The 24,955-nt window shown below is 39.4% G+C and overlaps 1 protein-coding gene across 1 annotated transcript; it reads right to left on the reverse strand.

Annotated features, from left to right (window-relative positions):
• Nucleotides 1-15,441: 15,441 nt before the first annotated feature.
• Nucleotides 15,442-24,955, reverse strand: SFRP4 (secreted frizzled related protein 4). Its single transcript, XM_014559833.2, has 6 exons — nt 24,207-24,955; nt 22,837-22,917; nt 22,676-22,741; nt 20,574-20,772; nt 17,940-18,003; nt 15,442-15,983 (listed from the first exon to the last, which is right to left on the reverse strand). The coding sequence occupies exons 1-6, from the start codon at nt 24,649-24,651 to the stop codon at nt 15,798-15,800; spliced, it is 1,041 nt and encodes a 346-aa protein (XP_014415319.1). The 5' UTR covers nt 24,652-24,955; the 3' UTR covers nt 15,442-15,797.

Here is a 24,955-nt window from a genome sequence, read left to right on the forward strand (position 1 = left end):
CTCCAAGGGTCTTAGTCTCCAAGTATCTTCAAATCAGAGGTATGAGAACAGCCAAAGGCTGAGTAGAAAGGTCAAGTTGGATAAGGAAAAAAGGAAATCTGAAATGGTCACTGAAGCCAGAGAGAGAAGAAGAGGATCTTACAGCTGAGGACAGAAAGCCAAGTTTCCGGTGACGTCAGTCTATTAACTGGAAGGGACTTTATTCACCATGGCTGGATTTTGCGGGTTGCTTGCTTAGGACTGTGTATAAAGGGCAGAAAAATGTAATGAGCAGTGAGTATCTTCTCTACTGAAATAGATAGATAGAAAGACAGAAAAGGGGGCAACCAAAAAGCATCAAGGAACAACTGATTTTGGAGACACGTACTCATCTCTCACACAGAAACAGAACCCGACACAACTGTCCTTTACCATCAGTGTCACTCCTGCCTCTTAACACAAAGCCATCCTGTATGCTCCTCTTTTCTTGCTGCATTTGCTCACCTGGAGGGTTCTACTGTGGCATCTCCTGGATTCAGTGTTTATAATTTGGTATCTTTGCTACAGGGTCAAATGCCAGCTCTCCTGCTTGATAATATTTAGTGATGAAAGGGGAAGGAATGTTTCTTGATGGCTTAATATGTACCGTACATTTCAAATCCATCATCTGACTATATCCTCAAAATCTCCTTCCCAAACAGGGTTTGTTATCATATTTATACTTGAGACAACTAAAGCACAGAGAAGTAACTGGCCAGTATCACACAGCTAGCAAGTCATGACACCAGGATTCTACAGTCTGTGCGTTTTCACTGCTCCTGGGTGTTCACACCTCCTTTCACAGTTGTCAGCATCCATTATCATGACGACTGAAACATTCATGTCTTCTCTTCCTAATGGCTGTTACCTCCTTGGAAGGAGGCAGCATACCCCAAGCCATCTTGCAATTACTTTCTTTTGCACAATGCAAATATGAATAGTTTTACACTGTGTTATGCTAAATTATATGTTACAACCGTTTTTAACTTGACTTCTTTTTCAAAGCTTATGCGTGCAATTTGCAATGGAAGGTCTGCCTGTCAACCAGCTGCATGGAAGTGATTCATTAGAAGCTGCTAGAAGAGAAATAAAGTATTTCTTTCCTCCACAAAACACGATAGCACTGATTAAACCTCATGTAACACAAGAACAAAGAGGTAAATATATAAAAATAAGGCCAATGTGTACATTTTCCTTCAAATTCTGTGAAATTTTTCAAACTCCAGGGAAGTTAAAAGAATAAAGCAATGAGCACCTTCATTGCCAGGAGGAGCTCTCCCAAGTTTAGGCTGTTGGGGAGATTTTCACAAGATTGACTTTATTTAGTTCCCTTAATGGTGCCCAGCTAGTTCTGGGGGAAGAGTTCAGTTGGTTCTCTCCTTGAATCCATTTCTAGCAAGAAGCTCCTTGGCATTTGCAGCACGGAGATGAAAACACGTCTTCACTTTTAGCACAGGAGCAGACCTCTTCCTCTCCCCCTTTTATTAAGTTCACTGGATGTTTCAGGTGGCTTCTGGAAAGATGGATCTCAGAAGTTGAACATCTATATTAACATATTAAAGTTCCTCTGAATGTCCATCTAGTGCTTCTCAAGTTCAATTTAGTTTAGCATGGTTTTGGTTTTTTAAACCATTGTATGCAAGTAACACTATTACTTTCCTTGGTTATTTCAATCTCCTTGAATATTGAGCAAAAGTGGAGGCAATCTGCAGGATTACCAAATGTCTGTTTTCCCTAGAGTATATCCTGAAGCTTATTAAAGAGGCTGGATTTGATATATCACAGATGAAAGAGATGCTTCTAACTGAAGAGCAAGCAGAAAAAGTTTATTTTAAAATAAGAGGAAAAGACTTCTATAAAGACGTATTGGAAATTTTATCTGAGTAAGTTTCTGATATATAGTTCTTTGCATTATAAAAGTGGTCATTGTTCATTGTAGAAACTTCAAAAAATACAAAAATTCATTAAAACGTTCCATCTAATCTACTTCATGGAAAGACAGCCTGGTACTTATTTGGAGGGTTTTTTTTTCCCCTCTAATTCCTCCTCTCCTGGTCTTTTTCTGTCTTCTTCCTTCCTTTCTCTGTTTCTTTTGCTCTTAATTAATTTTTTTTAATGGAGGTACTGGGGATTGAACCTAGGACCTTGTGCCTGCTAAGCATGCACTCTACCACTGAGGTACACCCTCCCCCCAAGGTCTTCACCTTAGACAGAAACGATCTGCTTTTACATCCCTGCTTTGTCAGCCTACTTGATCTTTGCCTTAGTTTCCTTATCCATAAAATGGGGATGGTCATAGTACCTATCTTATAGGTACTCTTCTGAGGGTTACATAACTGATACATTGAACATACTTGGAATAGTGTCTGGCATGTATCCCTAGAATTAAAATACAGCACTCTTACAGTACCAAAACCTGTTGGAAGAAGGAGACTTTTTTTTTAAGAAGAAAAAGAAAGCACACGATCACACTGATAAGGACAAAGAATAAACACGAGCTCTCTGGATGATGCTGTGGCATCTGTCTTTAGCTGTGTCTGCCATCCCTACAGCTGTCGATAGCCCAGGTCTTCTGAAAGCATTGTTGTTTGCAGGGGTCCATCTCTGATCATGATTCTGACCAAGTGGAATGCTGTTTCAGACTGGAGACGATTGATGGGTCCCATAGACCCAGAGGAAGCAAAACTACTGTCCCCAGACTCTATCCGAGCCCAATTTGGAAGAAGTATTTTGAAAAATGCTGTCCATGGAGCATCTAATGTCCAAGAGGCAATGGACACGATTAATAGAATGTTTGAGGAGTTTGTTGCTGAGAACCCTGAGGAAAACTAGAGTGAAGTATCTCTTTAATTATTATTTTATCTTCTTTGCTCATTACAGTGACTGGGCCGAGGACAAGGCTATTCTGCAAAGACCAGAACTTTCCCCACATTCCTGAATCAAATTTATTTCCTGCCAGACACACTAGGCTTCCCCATACCAGCCTGGAAGCCTCAAAGCCAAGCTCTGTAGATGCCAAGGACCTGGGAGACAGTGGGGCCAGTGAGACACCCATGGGTTTGCAAGCCTTGGTCTCAAGCTGGTTGTGCCCTTCTGCCACGACTCAGTCTCATGTAGTCTCTCCCCTTAATTCCCTTCCACTTCTTCACTCTGAATGGCTGAAATCTCAGTCAGCAGCCTCAACTTGATTCTGCAAGCTTCTGGGGACTTGGAACCTATTAACGACCTGTGGGTGCTATGTGATAATGTAATAGGATGGTAGAAATCATAGAGTGAAGGGCAATCATTTCTTTTCCCTTGCCACTTTTCCTTGCCAAAGAGGTGCTTACTGGGGAGAGGTAGCGACGTGGTACATCTGTGGATTGAGTCTGCCTGGTTACTGATGGAAAACTTAAAAGCTTTTCTATCCTGGGTAGTGTGGGAGATAAGAGTATGAGTAGATGACTTTTCCCATCAAACCCACTTTCCTTCTTTGTTTTCAGAGAGCAGGCTCACAGAGGTACACCTGCTTGGCTCTGGCTGCTGACCTGAATTTGACCACACAGCTTCTTCATACATGGATGTTGTCCCAGCTGGATAAGCCAGACTGAGACTCAGCCTCCAGAGCACAAGGAGGATGCGATGTGAAATGGAGAAACCCCTCCACAACCACCCTGGTTCCTCAGGAAAAGAAGAGTACGTTGTTCCCTAATCTTATCATTTAGGCTATGATTTCTCCAGGTATGAGAACATTGTACCAAAATGTTAGATGCATAAAATAAAAGTACATTCTGGTATACTGCCGTGCATTCCAATAGTCTGACTCAGTTATAGACCAAGGCATGATGACACAACCATTAAACATCTATGTGGGGGAAATACATATTGTGTGTCTGCTTGAACTGTGGGTTCTTGGTTAATACAAAACTATGGGTTCTTGGTTAATACATGATAATGAAGGTTGTTACCTTCGGGGAAATTCAAATTAAATGGCGAGACAAAACTCACAGAAATAATACCTAATTATAACCACCATCAGACAGGACCTTATTAAGCATGTTGGTAATGAGCAACGGGGTGGGGGTGGTGAGTGGAACTGCATTCTGTTTATAACATCTATTACAAATATGGTGCAGCTCTCTCCTAACACCTACATGTCCCTCCCTTTTGTGATGAGGGGAACATTATGAATAATATTGGGGATTTTGAATTAGTGTATATTTCAGTGCTGAACTGACGGGTGTATGTTTGATGGAGCTGAAGAACGTAAGGGATGAAGTAGATCTTGAAAAATGGGTAGGATTTTCAAAATCAGAGGCAAGGGAGCAAGAAAGAGAATTCAGTTTTAAAAGTTATATATATATATTCACATTGTGCTGGTTTCTGTCTTGTGCCACTATCCTCTGTCATAACACTCTGAGGGGACTAGTGTAATAGGTATGTTTCAGACATTCAAGAATCATTTGTTTAGCTCTTGCTGGACACTGTTGCAGGCCTGAATATACACAGTCCTTGTCCTAAAGGAGCTTAAGACTCTAGCGGCTGGACATAGAATATTAACATGTGTTCTAGGGCTCTTAGGGGTAAGCACAAAGTGCTTTGAGCAGATGCATATAGGAAATGGAGAGGGAAAATGAGATGTAAGCTATCCAGACAGGAGACATTGCAAAGTGAAAAATGATAGCAACCGAAAATAATCTAGAAATGTGAGTCAGTGATAAATGGAATGATCAGAGAATACTTAGAAGGCTGCATTGTGTCTGCAGGACTTGATAATTGACTACCATTCTACTAAATAGGTGGGAAAAGATACAACTGGTGTACTATACACAAAAAATCAACCAAATACAAAAAGAGGCAGTAATGGAGGAGTTGAGGAACAAAAGCATGTAGGACACACAGAAAACAAATAGGTAAATGGCAGATAAGTTCTTCCTAAGCAGTAACTGCTTTAAATATACATGGAGTAAATTCTCCAATTTAAAGGTGGAGATTGGTAGAATGGATTAAGACATGCGATCCATTTATATGGTGTCTATAAGAGATTCACTTTAGATCCAAAGACACAAAAAGCTTGAAAGTAAAAGGATGAAAGAGTATATTTCATGCAAATAGTAACTAAAAGAAAGCTACAGTGGCTATATTATTATCAGAAAAATATATTTTGCATCAAAGAAGTTTGTATGAGAGATAAAAATGAACATTATATATTGAAAAAGGTGCAATTTGTCAAGATATAACAATTATAAACACATACACACATAACAGAACCCCGAAATATATGAAGCAAACTTTAACAGAATTGAAGGAAGAAATAGTTCCACAATAATAGTTGGAAACTTCAACGGCCCTCTTTCAGTAACTGATAGAACAAGACAGAAAATCAATAAGGAAATGGAGGACTTCAGCAATACTACAGTCCAATTAGACATAAATTATATATACAGAACGTTCTACCAGTCAACAGTAGAATACACATTCTTCTCAAGTGCACATGGCACACTGTCTAAGTAAACCACATGTTAGTCCACCAAAAAGTCTTAATAAATTTTTAAAATATTGAAATCAAATGAGGTATATTTTCTGCCTATAATGGAATGATACTATAAATCAATAACAGAAGGAAAAGTAGAAAGCTCATAAATACGTAGAAATTAGACAACACACCTTTAGAACCAATGGATCATAGAAGAAATCACAAGAGAAATTAGAAGATATCTTGAGATGAATGAAAATGAGAACACAACATACCAAAACTTAAGGAATGCAGCAGAAACAGAGGGAAATCTGAGTTAAAATTAATACATTAATAAGAAGAAGACTCTCAAATCAATAAATGTACACTGTAAGAAACTAGAAAAAGAAGGGCATATTCAACCCAAATTTAGCAGAAGAAAGGAAATATTAAGGATTAGAGTGTAAGTTAATGAAATTGGGAATATAAAATCAATAAAAAAAAACCAATGGAACCAAAAGGTTGTTCTCTGAAAAGGTTAAAAAAAAAACCTCAACAAACCTTGAGCTAGGTTGATATGAGAGACAGAGAGAGAGACAGAGAGAGAAGATGCAAACTACTAAAATCAGAAGTGAAAGAAGGGAAATCAATACTCCATTTACAAAAAAAAAAAAAAAAAAAAGGGTTACAACAGAATACTATGAAGAGCTGTATGCAAACAAATTGGATAAACTAAATGTAATGCACAAATTTCTAGGAAGACACAAACTACCAAACCTGACTCAAGAAGAAATAGAAAATATGAATAGATCTATAAAAGTAAGGAGATTAAGTCAGTGATTAAGAACTTTCCAACAAAGAAAAGCCCAAACTAGAAAGGAAAAAATAAAGCTATCTCAATTAGTAGATAACATGCTCTTATATATAGTAAACTCTGAAGAATCTCACAAACACACACCGTTGTTAGAGCTAATTCAGCAAAGGTACGGGATACAAAATCAACACACAAAATCATGTATGTCTTTTCACTAGCAATGAAAAATCCAAAAAAAGGAAATTAAGTAAACAATTTACTACAGCATCAAAAGAGTAAAATTCTTAGGAATAAACTTAATCAGTGTACAAGTGCAAGACTTTTACATGAAAAATATAAAACAATGCTGAAAGAAACTAAAGAAGAAACAAGTAAGTAGAAAGACATACTGTGTTCATGGATTGGAAAACTTAATATTGTTAAGTTGACAATGCTATGCAAAGTAATACACAGATTCAATGCAATCCCTAAAAAATCCCAATGGCTTTTTTTTTTCAGAAATGGATAAACCCATATGAAAATTCATATCAAATTCCAATGCATTCAGAATAGCTAAGGCAATCTTGAAAAAGAACAAAGTGGATTACACCCACTCCTTGCCTTCAAAACTCATTATAAAGTGACACTAGTCAAAACAGTGTGGTAGTGGCATCGGACAGACATATAGACAAATGGAATAGAACTGAGAACCTATAAATTTTCATATCCATGGTCAGTTGGTGTTTGGTAAGAGTGCCAAGACCAGTCAGGGAGAAGGGAACAGTCTCTTCAATAATAGTACTAGAAAAACTGGTTAGCCTTTAAAATAATGAAGTTGGACCATTAACTTTACACTATATACAAAAAATTAATTCAGAACGAATCAAAGACTGAAAATGTAACAGCTAAAACTAAAACTCTTAGTAGAAAAAATAGGGGAAATTCTGCAAGACCTTGGATTAGGCAATAGTTTCTTAAATATGACCCCAAGAGCATAGACAATAAGAGAAAAAAATAAATTGGTCTTCATAAAAATGAAAAGCTTCATGGAAATAGGCTCCTTTGTTTTGGAATAAGCTGTATGGCTGCTACAAGGGGGCCATATCTCGGCAGAGTGGTGTGACCCCCAGGTACCCATGTCTGTTACTTAGCCTCTGCCTATACAGCCCAGACACAGGGATGCGGACCTGGGCTCCTTGGATGCTGAGAGTTGCATTGTGTGTGCAGTGCAGTTTGCAACCCTGTGCCTGGCCTCAGGCATCCATGCCCTCCTGGCAAGGGCCTACCCCCACCCACCTAGGCAATTGCCTTGATGAGCAGGTCCCCACACTTTGCCCCTTATGTGGAGGCTGGATACGTTGTTTGAGCCAGACCCCATATAGCCTTGCTGCCCATGTGGGATGCACAGCCTTTCTCCAGATCTTTGCTTTTTCATCTGCTCTCTCTACTGGGCAAAAGAGGGAGCTGTGATGTCTGACATCCTAAGTGGCCACCTCTGTTCTCTCCAGGCTGTTAGACTGTGGTGGGTCCATCCAGTTCCAAGATTGATGAGACAGAGCTTAATCCTCTAGGATCCCTCTCAAGAAAGCTGGGGCACTGGACATGTGAACCTTTGCTCCCCTGGAAGAAGCCAAGAGTTAGGGGGTCTCTTGCTGATTGTATGGTGCTGTCCTTGGGGCAGGGACTCCAGCCAGATGGGATCCCAAATCTCCCTACCAGCTTCAGTGAGTCTGGTTTCACATTCACCTAGAGTGCAGGGGTTTTTCACTTATTTTCTGGATTTCTCACAAGGGAATCTGTCCATGAATTGCTGCTGAGCTGGTGAGTTTACGTGGGGAAGGATGGTCCAGGGCTTCCTACTCTGTCATCCTCGCTGACCCCACCTCTTGACCATTTGGTATTAGTAATAAGTTATTCACCTCCAAACTCTAGTGTTCCAGAACTGTTTGAGAAGCACACCTGTGAATATTCATCTGTATTGTTATTTTACGCAAAATATAGTTACATATGAATTATCAATAATATATTTCTTGATGGCTTCAAGGGGAATTCTACCAAATGCCTATCCTTCTAAAACTTTTCCAAAAAACTGCAGAGGAAGGAACATTTCTGAACTCATTCTATGAGGCCACCATCACCCTGATTCCAAATCAGACAAAGATATCACAAAAAAAGAAAATTACAGGCCAAAATCACTTATAAATACAGATGCAGAAATCCTCAACAAAATACTAGCAAATCGATTCCAACAATGCATTAAAAGGATCATATACCATGATCTTATCCCAAGGATGCACGGGTTTTTCAATATCTGCAAATTAATCAATGCGACACACCACATTAACAAACTGAAGAATAAAAACCATATGATCATCTCAATAGATGCAGAAAAAGCTTTTGATAAAACTCAACATCCATTTATGATGAAAACTCTCCAGAAAGTGGGCACAGAGGGAACATATCTCAACATAATAAAGGCCATATATGACAAACCCACAGCTAACATCATACTCAATGGTAAAAAGCTGAAAGCATTTCCTCTAAGATCAGGAGCAAGACAAGGATGCCCACTCTCACCACTTTTATTCAACATAGTTTTGGAAGTCCTAGTTGCAGTAATTAGAGAAGAAAAAGAAAGAAAAAGAATTCATATTGGAAAAGAAGAAGTAAAACTGTCATTCTTTGCAGATGACATGATACTTTATATAGAAAATCCAAATGATGCTACCAGAAAATTACTAGAGTTCATTAATTAATTTGGTAAAGATGCAGGATACAAAGTTAATATACAGAAATCAGTATACACGTGAAAAGATGCTCAATATCACTAATTATTAGAGAGATGCAAATCAAAACTACAATGAGGCATCACCTTACACAAGTCAGAATGGCCATCATTAAAATGTCTACAAATAATAAATACTGGAGAGGGTTTGGAGAAAAAGGAACCCTCCTACACTATTGGTGGGAATGTAAATTGGTGCAGCCATTATGGATAACAATATAGAGTTTCCTTAAAAGACTAAAAATAGACTTACCATATGATCCAACAATCATCTTCCTGGGCAGATATCTGGAGAAAACCATAATTTGAAAAGACACATGCACCCCAATGTTCACAGCAGCACTATTTACAGTAGCCAAGACCTGGAAACTTAATGTCCATCGACAGATGAACGGATAAAGACGATGTGTGTAGAATAGATAAACAAGATTATACTGTATAGCACAGGGAAATATACACAAGATCTTATGGTAGCTCACAGAGAAAAAAATGTGACAATGAATATATGTATGTTCATGTATGACTGAGAAATTGTGCTCTATACTGGAATTTGACACAACATTGTAAAATGATTATAAATCAATAAAAAATGTTAAAAAAAGATGTGTGTGTGCACACACACAGACACAGGAATGTTACTCAGCCATAAAAAATAATGAAATAATGCCATTTGCAGCAACATGGATGGACCTGGGGATTATCATATTAAATGAAGTAAGTCAGAGAAAGATAAATATCATATGATATCACTTATATGTGGAATCTTAAAAAAAATGAGACAAATGAACATACAAACCAGAAATAGACTCACACAGAAAACAAACTATGGCTACCAAAGGGAAAAGGGGGAGGGAGGAATAAATTAGGAGTTTGGGATTAACAGATACACACTACTATATATAAAATAGGTAAACAACAAGGACTTACTGTATAGCACATGGAATTATTACAATTTCTTGTAATAAACTATAATGGAGAAGAATCTGAAAAAATTGTATAGGTAAGTATATGTATAACTGAATTGCTTTGATGTACACCTGAAACTAACATTGCAATTCAACTACACTTCAATAAAAAAAAGAATATTTCTCAATTTGTTTTTAGAATACATTAAAAAAAAAAACTAGGGTAAATTAATTATTGGCTTTCTTTGGATTGTGCAGAGAAATTAATAAAAAATCTTCACCTTCCTCACTTCTTCAAACTGAATATTATCTGATGCTTTACATGCTTGATTGTATTCTATTATTCTATCATGCCTGGGCATTTGTAATATGATCCTATTAAGTGGCAGGTTGTTATTGCCTCAGGAGTGGTCCAGGACTTCAAAGGCATTAAAATAACCAACTCTCTTAGTAACCAGCAGATGGCAGGCTTCACTCACTTGTCTATGAGCACACAGCTGTACCAAGATTTTAAAAGCAAGATACAGAGAAAGGCTATTTCTTTCAATTTGTAGACTTGACTTTGAGGTAAGTAGTCAGAAATCTAATAATCAATGTTCCAAGAGATATAGTCAATTAAACTCTAGTTTGTTGGTGTTGGTCTTGAGAGGATTGAACTTAGTGGGTGGGGCAAAGCGGCCTGAGGCAGGCAATTGGGGGCTGGGGTTGGTAGTACCTGGCAATATCTTCTTGCCCCTGAGAAAGAAAGGTTAGGAAAGGCTGGAAGGTTGTCAGGGCTTTCAACTGGGGTGGCCTTGAACCTTAGCTGAGGTTTAGGCAGAAGACACATGTCCTGGGCCAATGTGACAGAGGCAACTGAGGGCTGCAAAATCAGCGGGTGTACCTTGGAGCACTGGGCTGAGATTAGTAAACATGATAAGTGGTGGAGTGTGAGTCCAATACAGGGCCTGGCTTCGAAGTTTGGAGATGGTGTGCCTGAGAAGGCAGGAAACACCTCTATCCCAACAGCCAAACAGAGCTGGGGATGATGGGGTCTGTGTCTCCCTGAATTCCACCATACGGAACAGTCCCCACCCTTGAGCACTGGCTCAGTCATGCACCTTGAGCCAGAGTTTCTTTGATGGCTCTACTTAGCCCTGCTAGCCCACTTCCAAGACTGGAGACCCGGCGTCCTTTTTTTTTTTTTTTTTATAATTGAAGTATAGTTGATTTACAATATTGTGTTTATTTCAGGTGTACAGCAGAGTGATTCAGTTATGCACTCCAGTGTTCACAGCAGCACTATTTACAATAGCCAAGACATGGAAGCAACCTTAATGTCCACTGATAGATGACTGGATAAAGAAGATGTGGTGTATATATACAATGGAATGTTACTCAGCCATAAAAAGAACAAAATAATGCCATTTACAGCAACATGGATGAAACTATAGATTATCATACTAAGTGAAAAAGTCAGATAGAGAAAAACAAATACCATATATCACTTGTATGTGGAAGCATTCTTGATTACAGCCTAATACTTTCCAGCATCCCCTCTCTGGATCCTGTTCCTGGTAAGCAGGTGCTCTGTAGAAAATGGACAGACTTAAAAATACACTGTGCTCTATTTTATGGCTTCTTCCTGGTGTCTCTCGGTGATTTTTCTTTTCACTGGAGTGGATGTGCTACTGCTGATGCTTGCCTGAACTGTGTCTGAATTTGCTCACCCCTTGGAAGCTACTTTGAATGACCTCCAAAGCCAGGTGTTTTTTTTTTTTTTTTAATGCTTTTAAGAAAGGAAGAAATATTTTACCAAGCAATTGTTTGGGTGATTTTCAGCTGCTGAAATATTTCAATGACATAATAAATATTTGAAATATTAGATAATGAAAAATGTTAATGGATTTTAAAAAATCCATCTGTTTGATTCAACAATAGCATTTTAGATATCCCTTGATACCATGATGGAATTTTATTCATAATACCATTTTTTTTTTTTGCCTAACCTCAGTTTTTTATACCTCATTATTTTATTCGTGTTATTATAATTTTGTGAGACTTGGAATCAGCCCCCTGGTTATGCCTTCTCTATTGTCTAATTTAATTGCTAGTAAAGTATATTCTTTTTTCTCTCCAAAATAGATCACTCAGGTGATCCAAACTTGCCATTACACAGTGGTTCTCATCTAGATATTACAGCTACATGTTTCAGAATTATCTAGTTATAAGACTATTCTCATACAAATATTGCAACTAGATATATTACACTTATTTATGCTACCTGAAATTGTAGAGGCAAAATCATACATCACAGAGTTTCTTACTGTTATTGATTTTCTTTCTTTTTTTTAATTAAGATTAGTTTCAGTACCACACTGGTCTTGTTTTGGATTCTTCTTCTCTTTTTGGTGGTGGTGGGGTAATTAGACTTATTTATTTAATTTTTTTTTAGTGGAGGTAGTGGGGATTGAACCCAGGACCTCATGCATGCTAAGCATGTGCTCTGCCACTAAGCTATATACTACCCTCCCACCCCACTTCATGTTGATTTCCTTTTAAAAAAGGTTTCCTCACATTCTAGTAGGAAGAGCCCTCTCTTAGGTAGAAGAGTGAATATTGGAAGAGCTGGGAGATGAGGGACTCCCTGACGGCTGGTTTGGCTCAAGGCTCCCCAACAACCATGTCAAACCTTCCTTAGACATTGAGGCAGTCTGAGGGCTTCGATCCAACCTTCCATCCCTGTTCCCTCTCTCTGACGGCTCTCCCAGCCCTAGTCAGCTCCCGCCTCAGTCTCTCCCACAGGTGTTTCCCCTAACAGAATCCATATTTAATTTAATTCCATTTTGGTGTCTGCTTCTCTGAGGACCCAGACTCACACACATGTAATCAGTAAAACAGTTTTCATATCTACATGGATTAAATCCATTTCTCTCTCTCTCTGATAATACATTTGTAATATCCTCTAGTTAAAAAAGTAACACACGATCATTAGACAAAATACCAAAAAGCATTTATGGCTTGCACTCTTTTGTGCCCCGTATTTTCCCCCTGGTCCTGAGAATTCAGTAACACTGAAAAGTTAATTGTGTCATGAAACTCTGCCCTCCCCTGGCATGCCTTGGGAACCAGACCTGAAAGTCCATTCTCACAAGTTATTGACAAAATAAACTAGTCACATGCTTTCCCCAGCTATCTGGTATATTGAGAATGTGGTCAGCAGATGGCTCACAGGTGAGGAGAGGAGCTCACCCAAGGTGACGTCGAGTACCCGGCTAAAATTTATAAAAACTACAGGGAAGGAGAAGACAGTCTTAGTGAGGAATTGGAAAGTCAGCACTTTGATACACCTGTGACCTAATGACCTTTCCTTGCTGGGCACTCTAGTCTTCCCGGCAATGCTCTTAAACAGACTCATCTCCCCAGAATTAATTAAGGATGTGCACAAATATTAGCGATTAAGATGTTTATTCAGTTTTCAGTATGTTCAGTTAAGAACTAACCTAAATCCCTAATAACACAAGGGTTTGTTGAGTCACGCACACCACGGAATAGCTCACAGCCGTTCTAAATGAGCTGGCCTGGGCTTTGCTGACTTGAGAACTAATTCAAATAAAGGGCCGAGTGAAGAAGGCAGGTTATGAAACTACGCATAATAGGCTCCTAGTTTTTTTCCCCCAAACCATTATATAAACGCATGGGAAACACATGGAAAATTATATACCAAAATACAAAGTGATTACCTCCGCATTGTGGTGAGTGGGATTCGGTAGGATTTTAAATCCATTATTTAAATTTTATGCATTTATTGAATGCTTTTTAGAAAATACATATTTACTGTATTATTGAAAGACCAACAAATATTTAAAAAGTCTCTCTAGTTGTCTTGGATTATGAAATGTGTTGATGAACATATTGCAAAATGAAGTTTTTTTTTCTGATTAAAATAACCCAACTCTCCAATAACTCCTGTTTCAGAGATAGAACCTCAGCTTCGTTTCCATATATTTATATTTACCTCCTTGCATATGTATTTAGGTGGGGAAAATATTTAAGTGAGAAAAATTGTGGTTCTCACAAAAGGGTCACTTCCACACTTGTTACATTACTCTCCATGTGGGCTGATGCTCATTTTCACATTTTTTTTTTATAATAAAGAACCAAACAGTGGCCTGGTTTATCTTTTAAAAATTAAACTTATAAATGTGCCTAATTAAGTTTTTGTGTGATATGCAGTATATGATTTCAGTTAAATATTCAAAGGAAACAGTGTTTACATTTGTTATGTCCTCTCCAAACTCTTATTTACAATGTTTTGCACTTAAGAAACAAGGTTTTACATAAGCGTTTTTTTTCCTCACTTCCTGGAGAGTTCTATTTCAAACTCCCCTCCCTCAAAGAATTCCTACTACCGATGCTTTAATGGCCTTTCCTAGGTTTCTTTAGTTTAGATACTATGCTAAACACCTGCCTCCTGTCTCCCTTTCCTTAAGGGCCAAAGAAGTTTGGCTTTTATACAGAAACACGTGCCAAATATTTTATGAATACCTTGTGTGGGTGTATCTATTGAATTCCTTCAACTCTCCTGCCCTGAGGAAGCAATGCAGGTGAAGTTATATATGTTCAGGAGGAGCTGGGTGCCCAGCCAGCGTCCTCATCAACCTTGCCTGTTTCTCCACTCTCTCCGGCTTACCCTACACACCTCACTTCTGTGTCCCAGTGACTAGAGATGAAATTATATTATTTGCTTAATTATCTTGTATGAATGCAACATGAAACTTACTTCTTGTCTGAGAAGCAGGGACAATGGTACATCTAAAGGCGGTTTTACTCAAGCTTTCAGGTTGTTCCTCTATATCCTTGAATGGTGGATGGACACGTGACTGCAGTTGCCTTTTCCAGTGCAGAGCTGGTGTGTGGCAATAGACATATAGCCGGCTGAGGACCAAGGGCTTTGGATCCTGACCCTCCTACCTCAGGTCCAGGGCACCCTTGGGAGCACCAGCAATCAGCAGAGACACTGGGCATCAAGTTGCCTCGGGTGCTCTAGAAGTGGGAGGAGCACCACACCCACAGGTGTAATATGCTTGGTGCTGACTAATTGGTACCTCAATCAAAAGCGGGAAAGCACACTCTGTTTCTGGTGCTCCTTAAAGGGAACTGAGCAGAAGCATCATGCGTGTAAAATCAGAGCATCTCCACCATGGCATGGGAACCAGAAAACGAGGATCCAGACTTTGTCTATCTGCCTTGCCTTTTATTTATTCATCATTATTTTAGTTTTTAGAGTTTCTAGCTAAAAACAGAGCAGAAAGGCTTCTTTGTAAAAAAACAAAAAACAAAAAAACTTCCCCTTTCATCACCAAGTTTCTTCTGCCAACGGTAAACACATAGAGATCTTTTAGGCATTCGTTCTTCTGGCTTTCCTCCTTTGAAGCTTTATATTTTCAATCACATTTCTGCAAATCATTAACACTCTAGCAACAGAAGGCAAACCGAAATAAAATGCATTGTTAAAAAAATGAGGTGTTTCGTTTGTCATATGGCATTTATTTTACAATGCACATATTAGGTCAGATTGTAAGGGCAAAAGCGTCTTTCCCTGCGTGGACCTCTCCTAGAGCATGCACATGGTTTACTCGGAACAAGAGCTTTTTCCACCAGCTTTCGCAGCCCTTCCCTACCAAAGGACATAACTACCACTGTGGCTTCTAGTGGCTTAAAAAGAAAAATGGAAGCATATCAGTAAGAAAAATGCTGCAGGGTGTGTCTACGACGAGCACTGTGGGTGTTAAGGCAATGGGCGTGTGGCCTTCTACAGGCGGTCTGGGCGGTGCCCGGCCTCAGCCCGAGAGGAAGTCCCCATCCTGGAAAGCAGGTAGCTCACGCTCGTTTCGGGTTTGTTCGCTTTGGAGCACTCCTAGCTTTAATGTTCTTCTTGGGGCTGGCTGGTTTGGGAGCCGGCGGCTTCCCCTTGGGTTTTGGGGGGTTACTACGACTGGTGCGCCCCGCTGTTCGCTTCTTGTCCTGGGTTGTCCTCCGCTGTTCCTGCAGCCTCTCTTCCCACTGCTGGGAGGCAACGTGGACACGTCACTGTCACGTACATCTCACCCTTTTCTGCTGTTAGATTAATGTCCAAATGCATGCAGGTTTTCATTGTAATACAGTAATCACATATCGATAATGATAATAGCTCTCCATTGTTGTTGAGCACGTATCGTGTACCAGATGCTTTGGAAAGTGCTATCTGGTGATGTCTTGACATGCATTCATTTCATGGAAACAACAGCCCTTCTACATGGACACCACTGTCATGACCAGGAAACAAGCACACTGATGTTACTTGCAGAAAGTCACACTGCCTGACGAATGTCAGAGCTGGAATTCAAATCCACCAGTCCAGACTCATATTCACCGATGCCAGAGCCCAAGGCCCTAACCCATGCATTTTCCCCATAATGGAACGTTCCTATACAGCAAAGCCTTCCCAAAAGGCTTTTATATGGCTAAAAACTGACGTTTATCCAGCCTCACTAGGAAATTGAGGTCTCTTACCACACTTAGGAATTCACCTAATTCTCTTACATCCAAAGGAAGGTAGAAGCCCCCCACCCACATCCAGTAATCCACTCAAGTGTAAGCTACCCACAACTGCTGAGAAACGAGTCATTTGAGATAATTGTTCCCTTGATAGAAAAGGATTTACTCTTTAAATATGAAAATATGTAAGAAAAACATGAAAAAGTGAGTCCACTTGAATAGACACTGCTTTTCATTATAACATGTATGTCCTTACTTTGTTAGAGTATAGTTCAATCAGCAAAAAATTTGAGCACAACTGGAGGCCAGGCACTAGAAATACAATGAAATGAACAACACTGTCTGCCCACTTCTAGGGCACAACTCTAATCTGTTCTAAAATAATAAACTCATTACTGGGCATTGTTATTACATGGCGATATTTTCATTTCCTTATATTGGAATATTTGCTGCCAAAGTGAATGACCCAAACAGCTATGATTCTCGAAAGCTTTCTTTCCTCTCAACAATTTCAGGTCCTTATGGTGGACTTGTCTTCTAGATTGATTCTTCTAATCTCCTGCAGTCTTGGAAACCAGATAACCAATCCTGTTAGAATTTTCTGTCCAGTAAGGCCCAGGGTGCTCCTGAGTAGCTCATGAGTACTTAGCGCAGATGTAACAGCAGCGTTTGGGTCTGTTACTCAGAAATGTAGAGAGGGAGAGGCTGTGTTGAAACTACCTGCTCCATAAATCAGTATTAATATACTCTCCCCTCGCCCAAGACGTTGTATTCACGCAAACTAAGAGAACACAGGCAGTAGCAGTATCTTTTGTGAATCTGGAAACACAAGTTCTCCTGAATGTATCGAAACATATTTTCAGGGAAAGGGATGCTTTAAAAATTCCAAGCCAATGAACTGATCTCTTTAGTTCTAGAATAATTTCACATCTCTGGGCAAAAAAATTTATTTTAACTCCTCTAACTGAATTACCAACATTTCTATGATGTTACCAGTATAATTATGGATTTGGCCACAAAAGAATTACTTTTTGTGTATGATTTGAGAAAAGTCTTTAAATTATTTTAAATATAGGGAAAGGGTCTGCTTTGTACAGTGACAGTGTGAGTTTTAAAGCTAGGTAGTCACACCCCTACATGTATATGTCTGTTTTAATCCCTATGGATGTTAATTCTGTTCAAGAACCTGCTAAAACAAGGAAAGGTAATACAATAAAGAAACCAAAAAATTAATTTAATTTGGAAATAGCCAGTAGATCAGTATTGAATTCAACTAAACTGCTTTTGGAGCTAAAGAGAGATTTGTGGTAAAAACTCCCAGGGACAATAGCTATTCTCTTAATTACCTGTTCAAAAGACATACCGCTGCTGTTGCTGGCTCCTGTGATAGCCTGGAGAGGAACGAATGTGAAGAATCCCCAAGTTCTCTGGGTTGTCCTTACATGCACTTAAACCCATATTCATAGTGTTGCTAATTATACTTACCACGGATCTCTTACTAAGTTGATCTCTCCATTTTTCAACTAAACAATTTTCAAGAAGCATCATCCTGAAAAAAAGTCATGATCTTAATAAGCAACTTCTGATTATGAAAGTGAACAGTTTAAAAATACAAAAATTATGAAAACCAAAATTCTTTAGTAACTGCTAACCTCACAACCCCCATTTATGTTTTATTGATATTTCATTTCATTCTTCCTTGTACCTATATATATTTTTAGATCACACTGTATATTTAGATCATATTGTATATTTCCTTTTATCATTGTATTGTATGTATTTTCTGATATAATTGAATAATTCAAAATATAGCTTTCATAACTATATAAATTACAACTATAGATAGCCATAATATATATAACTATTTCTTTACTGTTGAATCTCCTCTTTTGCTTAGCTATTATTACTGGCGTTGCACTGAATATCTTTGTATATGTATTAGTGCGCACTGGTTGGTTATTTCCTTAAGAGAGATTTCTGAAAGTAGAAATCTGGGTCAAAGACTGTGTATTTTTTTTTAAGGTTTTAAATACTTTATGCTAAATTTTTTCAAAGTGGGTGAACTTTCATTTAATTAACCAACATTAAGACTAGGTAAAAATGGAATCTTGTGTTTACTTGGTTTTACTTGGGCTTACTAAGGAGGTAAATATCTTAATGTTTATTTACTATTTGTATTTCTTCTTCTGGAACTTTTAAATAGATTTATGTACATCAATTTCTATATGGCAGTCTTAATGCTTTAAACATTAATTTATATGAACTCTTTATAAAGTAAGATTACTATTCTTCTGTCATACCTGTTGCAAGAATTTTTTTGTCTTTTTTAATTTTTGATTTTTATGTATACAGTATTACATTATAAAATGTGTATTGACATTTCTCTTGTAATTTCTTTTTTTCACCTTAAATTTTAAAAATTTGGATATATATTTATTACTTATAGTTTTTGGTGGGCATTTTCCTATGTCACTTGGTAATCTTGGAAAGCATGTGTTTTTTTTTAATTTTAATTTTTACTGAAGTATAGTTGATTTATGATTTTAGTTTCAGGCTACCTTGTAATTTCTTACATTACTTTTAGGTTTACAAAATATTTTGCCTTTCAGATAGCACATATTTATTCACTGAACTTTATCCTTTTTGATTAAGTTTTAAAAATATTCACCTCTTTAACCCATTTGAAATTTATTTTCAAGTACAGCAGAAAGTGAAAACATATACTATTTTCCAGATAAAACTTTTTGCAACATTTACTAAATAATAGTTTCATTTTTATTGATTTGCCTTATTTCCTTTATAATATAAGTTCTTTTGTGCATTATCAACTGTTTCAAGACTTCTTCCTCTGTTCCATTTATCTACATATCTACTCTTGCACCACACGGTTTTAACAAGTGTAGCTTTACACTAGTTTTGCTTGTCTCATAAAGCACATTTCCCCTCATCCCTCTTATTTTCAAACTCTCCTTTACAGCACCAGTTTAGTCTTCCAAATGATCATTAGCATTATTTGTGAAGACGTAGATCCCAATCATCCAAAAAATTGTTACCAGGATTTGGATCAGAATTACACGAATTCTATACACTAACTTGGGAAAATGACACAAACACTGTTATTTAACTTGTTTGTAACCTATTCATCTGTGCAAATAGAAATTAACGATAAGCCAGCCGGTGCATCCCAAGTACTGCTTCTAGTACCGGGAGGATACTAGCACTGTGCCTGAGACGAGCCCAGAAACATTCATTGAACATTTATTCATTCAGCTCCTTTACAAAGACAAGAAATCAGCAAAGCCAAGAACACAGGAAGTATGAGGAGGGGAGTGAAGTCTCTTTCTAAAGGTGTTTTTTTTTGTTTTTGTTTTTTTTCAGAAATAGAGTCTTGAGCTATATCTACCCAGAAGAAACAGATGAGTATTATTAATGGCAGAGAATCAAAGGGAAGACTTTACATAAAAAAGAGTAATTTTGCTGGACAAATATATTGCAGCAAGTTATGGGGCTCATTCTGGAACCCACACTGAAGTGTTTGATTTTTATATTTTAAGGAATTTTTATATTATAAGAATATACAAAAAGTTTCTAAGGAAAGATGTGTGGGGAGACACACCCACCTAGCTAGAGATATAGTATAATATGTGTGTGTGTGTGTGTGTGTGTGTGTGTGTGTGTGTAATACTCTAGCAAACAAATGTTGTAAATTAAATGTAAAGAAAATGTGTGGAACTATAGTCTCAAATGGCCATCTTTACTTGATTTGTAAGTTATTAAAGAGACCTTAAAAAAATTCAGCATTTGCCACACTAAGATTGATTTGAGTAATTTGAAAAGTACTAGTTTTACTCAAAGTAATTTATTTGCCTGTAAGTTTTTGAAATCAGGTAATGAATTCAGAAATTGAGTTTTAAAGAGTCCACTCAAATACTCACCTTTCCATTTTTCTTTAATTCTGTGAAGAATTAATTGATGGTTAGAATGCATGCTATCCCAACCAAGGCATCTACTGAAACTGATTTTTCAAAAAGCTGGTGCTGTTTTTTAAACCATGACTGCTAAGTGGGATTCATGTTTTCCTAAGTAGTGTGCAATTTGGGGGGGCCCCTCTGTGCCTACCGTGAGCGCCACTCATAGCACATGATGAGAACGTCTTGATGGGGCAGGATGTGAGGACACTGGCAGGATGAATTCGTAATGAGCGGGACTTGAGTTCGAGGGATGGGTGATGAGGACTTGAAGATCTCTTTCACGTCCACCACTGTCGTCACCTCATTACAGCCACTCCTCTGCACGGCTTTTATTTTGGCATGGATGACTGCAATTGAAAAATCGATATACGTGTTGTTGAAGCTCTGGAGAAAAATAAGGATAGTGTATTCATGCCAACTCCTGAGCCTCTCTTAAAGAATCACTCCTGTAATTATGGTCATGTCCAAGCTGCCCGAATGCAGGCAAAAAAGCCCACACAATCATATGCTAAATGTAAGCCTCCCATATTGTCAACAATGTCTTAAAAGTCCCGAATCACGCTGGAAGATGGAAAAGTAAATTGACAAGCAGGCTCAGTCTGGGTTCTGCCTTTGGCTCAGTGACCACGCCTCATTGGGCTACAGATAGGGTTTGAATAGAGAATCTCATAGATCCTTCTCAGCCCTAAAATTCGGTAATTCTAAAATTGGGGAAGGAGGAGTTGACCAAAAACATATCAGGGCATTTAGTTCCTTAGAATGTCGAGAAAATTTTATAGAAACAATATTTGTTTCTACTCTGCCTTGTAAAGAATTTAAGTGAGCATCATATATTCTCAGATTCAGAAGCCACCTTAAAGTTTGTGTGGTTCAATCACCCATGTGCTGTTGGAACTCGCTCTGGTCCAGAGGAAGTTATTCCAGGCATAACATTTTCGAACTGGAGGGAGTTCTCAGTCCTTTAATTTCCCAAACTGCCAAAACAGGGTCTGTGGTGGGCAGAGGGAGAACTCTTATTACAGATGGCTGTTAATGTCACAGTGTCTGATCCTGCTTTCAATTCTGACTCTTTTGGTCCCTTGCAATTACCGCCTGCCAGGGAGTTGTAACCAGCCTAGGATGGCTCTGTCTTGGATTCCATCCTAGGAAGCTGGTTTCTGAAGGAGCCAAAGAATTTAAATAGAAAATGGTTTCATCATCAAAGTGGTTATGAGGCAATGACCCCCCAGAGAATAGCATGACAGCAAAACTAATTAGCTGGATAGTGTCAGATGAGGGATTTAGTAGATCAGATTAAGACAATATCTACATAGAACAGATTTAAAATAACAACAACAACAAAGCTACTAGAAAAGATGGTGGGTTTTTTTTTTTTTTTGGTTGAATTACCCACTCTGGCTGTGTATGATTCTCAAATCTGAGAACTTAAATAAGAGGTTATTTTTTCAGACTGCTATAGTGCCCTGATCTTCTTGCTTTCATGTGGGTTGTATAATATAAAGGTTCTTATGATATAAAATTTCAGTTTGAAATATGGAAAACTAAATTAGCAAATAAAACAAACATTTCCCCCCAGTTTCTGTTATTTCAGCAGAAAGGATTTTAAAAATGCAAATAATTATAAAATAGCCCCCAAAGATATTTTTAAAATATTTTAAAATTACATTTACTTTCAAACGATGAAAGCAGAATTAAATTTACTTAAAACACTCAAAATCTCATGATTGACGTGTCCTCTGAAGAAAATGTTGACTGGGTCTTTCAAATAAAAGAAGAGTGAGTTTAAGCTACTTATAGGGTCTTGTGATTAACATATTCCCACAATTTCTTTAAGGTGTTTCATATTCGTAGCTATTTGTAAGTAAAAAGATACATGTTCAGATCTTAATCCCCGGGTCGCTGAGCCTCAGATTAAATCCATGAATCTCTCACCCATCCTTCCTGCAGCAATGAAATCTTGGGAAGAGAAAAGCGAGGTGCTGGCTGACAGCACCTCTCACCAAGACAAGTAGGATCGTGGCGCCAAACTTGCAATCTGAGCCATACTGCTGTTCTCACCTGAGTAATTTACTTTGTTTTCACCTGATTTACTCAGAAAAGCAAGAAGTTTTTATAGCTGTTATTGTGCCATCTGGAACCGCATGATTCATTAGAAAAAAATCACCAACCCTCTTCTTCACTTTATGACTAGCAGGTCTGGCTTTGTCATGTGCCAAGTCCCCAAGCCAATGGTTTCAACAGATGATTTACCATAACTGTAGTTTTTGCTCAGATACGTTGCCAGGGTTGGCTTCACCTTTTTGCACTTGCACCGATCTGGAGAAGACAAAAGAGAGACAAAGGTGGAAGAAGGTTCTGAAATCACCCTGGGAAGGAAAAAAGAGAGGGAGCCTGGAGAATCACGAACTCACCAGGGCTTAGGCGTTTACAGTCAACGTCAAGAGGCCTTTCCTGTACCATCATGTCTGGCGTGATGTCTATCCACTTAACATCTGAAACACACACAGGGCCACATGGGTGTGGTCAGTGATTCAGTCTGTTCTCCCAGCTGGAGTAAGAAACTGTCTGGAGACATTAACTAACACAGCATCACACACACACACACAAATCCCCCAAAATGGTATGTGGTTGTCAACTACTTCTTTCACACAGACATCCCTAGGCTTAGGAAAGAAAACTTTCAGGTGAGACTTCTTATCCAGAACGAATAGATGTGAACGCATATCCATTTAAACTACCGTGATACATACAGCCAACCTGGATAAATTCCTCATTCCTGTCCAAATCTATTTTAAAATGTTGATTTCCCAAGTTGACAGTTGACACTACTCAAAATACCCAGAATATTTCCAAATCCTTACCTCACATTTTGCAGAAACCGTCCACAGTCATCCCAAACAAGCACAACCCTCCATCACTTCTACAATTTAAGCAATAAATATGTTTTTCCTAAAACTCTGAATTAGAGAGGAGTTTCAATTTACCCCCTTCATTTCACTTCTCCTCCTTCACATTTTGGGCAATGCTCTGAGATCTAACTTCAGAAACTACACTCAGGCAACACCATAATTTCTTTAAATGTGCAGCAACCTAGGTCCAGGACAAAAGGATGCAAAAATATTCTTAGATTTTTATTTCAAGAAGTGGATTTAAACCGGCTCCTTCTTCCTAGAAAAGCAGCAAAAAGACCAAAGAGAAAAGAAGGAAGTGGTGGTTGAGATCCAGTTAACTCAGATGCCACAGAGGCTGGCTCTCAGTCAAAGACCATGAAACAGACATCACAATTTTCCAGGGCAACTACATTTACCAACTGCACTCTTGGTGGGGAGTGACAACTGGTATTGCTTTTTCGGAAAGAGCTTTCAAGAGCTAACATTCAATGGAGAATCCTGGTGGGAACGTTTTAAGGCTCAAATGATACAAGTAAAGTGCTTACAGCTGGCTCAGACACACCTTACACCTTATATACTTGTTTACTGTTGCTGCTATTACTGTAATCCATTACTGTAAAGGAAAATGTCCCCGATGGCCCCTCTTTGGAAGAAAAATCTCTCCCCTCCCTCTGTGGGCTGTGGCGTTCTTTAGCTGCCGAAATTCCTGTAGAGAAACCCGACTTCTCCCTAAGTCAAGTCACCAGCCACCTCCTCTAACCCTCGTCAGTGGGATGAGGGGGCTGCCCGACCACCCGCTGGCAGCTGTAGGTGTGCCCGCCCTGTTCTCAAGCAGCAGCGGCAGCCCAGGGCGCCTCCTCACCCCCTCTCCGTCCTTCCCCAGGCCTCACCCTCCGGGAGGTCAGTGACGATGGCTTCGGGCGAGATGCACACGCCCCGGTCATAGACGGGCAGCTCATCGCAGGCCAGGCTCTCGGGCCAGCTGTGGTTGTACATCTTCATGAGGGGCTCGCAGTCGTCGCGCGCGCGCTGGCACACCGACTTGCACGGCTTGATGGGGTCGTGCAGGAACTCCAGGGTGCAGATGGGCGCATACATGGCGCAGAGGAAGAAGCGCAGCACGGCGCTGCAGTTCACGTCCACCAGCTCCTCGTACTGCTCGATGGCCAGGATGGCGTTCTCCTGCGTGCTGTGGTGCAGGTGGTTAGGCATCCGCGTGATGTTCCAGGGCATGTGCCGGCACATGGGGATGCGCACCGCCTCGCAGGGCGCGCCGCGCACGCCCAGCGCCAGGCGCAGCCACAGGCACAGCGCGGTCAGGATGGAGAGGAACATGGCACTGCCCTCCCGCTCCGCCACCCCGACAGGCAGAATGGGCCTTTCTCTTCCCGCCCCTCTAGTCTTTTCCCCTCCCTTCCCGAAGGAGGAAGTCTTTTAGGGCACAGGGGATGCGGTCTTCCCAAACTCCCGTGGCCAGCGATGCGGGGCCGCTGGGGCCGGCCGTGGGTATTCGCCGTCCGGTGCAAGGAGCGCGAGCAGCGCCAGCCCTCAGACTCCGGGGCGCTAACCCGCCCTGGCAGCTCCAGTCCCAGGCCCGGCCGTTCCGAGCGCAGCCAGCCCCGGCCATTGCGGGACCCTA

Source organism: Camelus ferus, chromosome 7 (assembly GCF_009834535.1).
Source record: "Camelus ferus isolate YT-003-E chromosome 7, BCGSAC_Cfer_1.0, whole genome shotgun sequence".
In the NCBI taxonomy this organism is placed as follows: Eukaryota; Metazoa; Chordata; class Mammalia; order Artiodactyla; family Camelidae; genus Camelus; species Camelus ferus.

Coding starts and splice junctions, on each gene's coding strand:
- SFRP4 (XM_014559833.2), bottom strand. CDS start 24,651: ATGTTCCTCTCCATCCTGACCGCGCTGTGCCTGTGGCTGCGCCTGGCG. Junction 20,773..22,675: donor GAGCAAAAACTACAGTTATG/GTAAATCATCTG, acceptor TTTCAATTGCAG/TCATCCATGCCAAAATAAAA. Junction 18,004..20,573: donor TGCTATGAGTGGCGCTCACG/GTAGGCACAGAG, acceptor ACTTTTTTTCAG/GATGATGCTTCTTGAAAATT.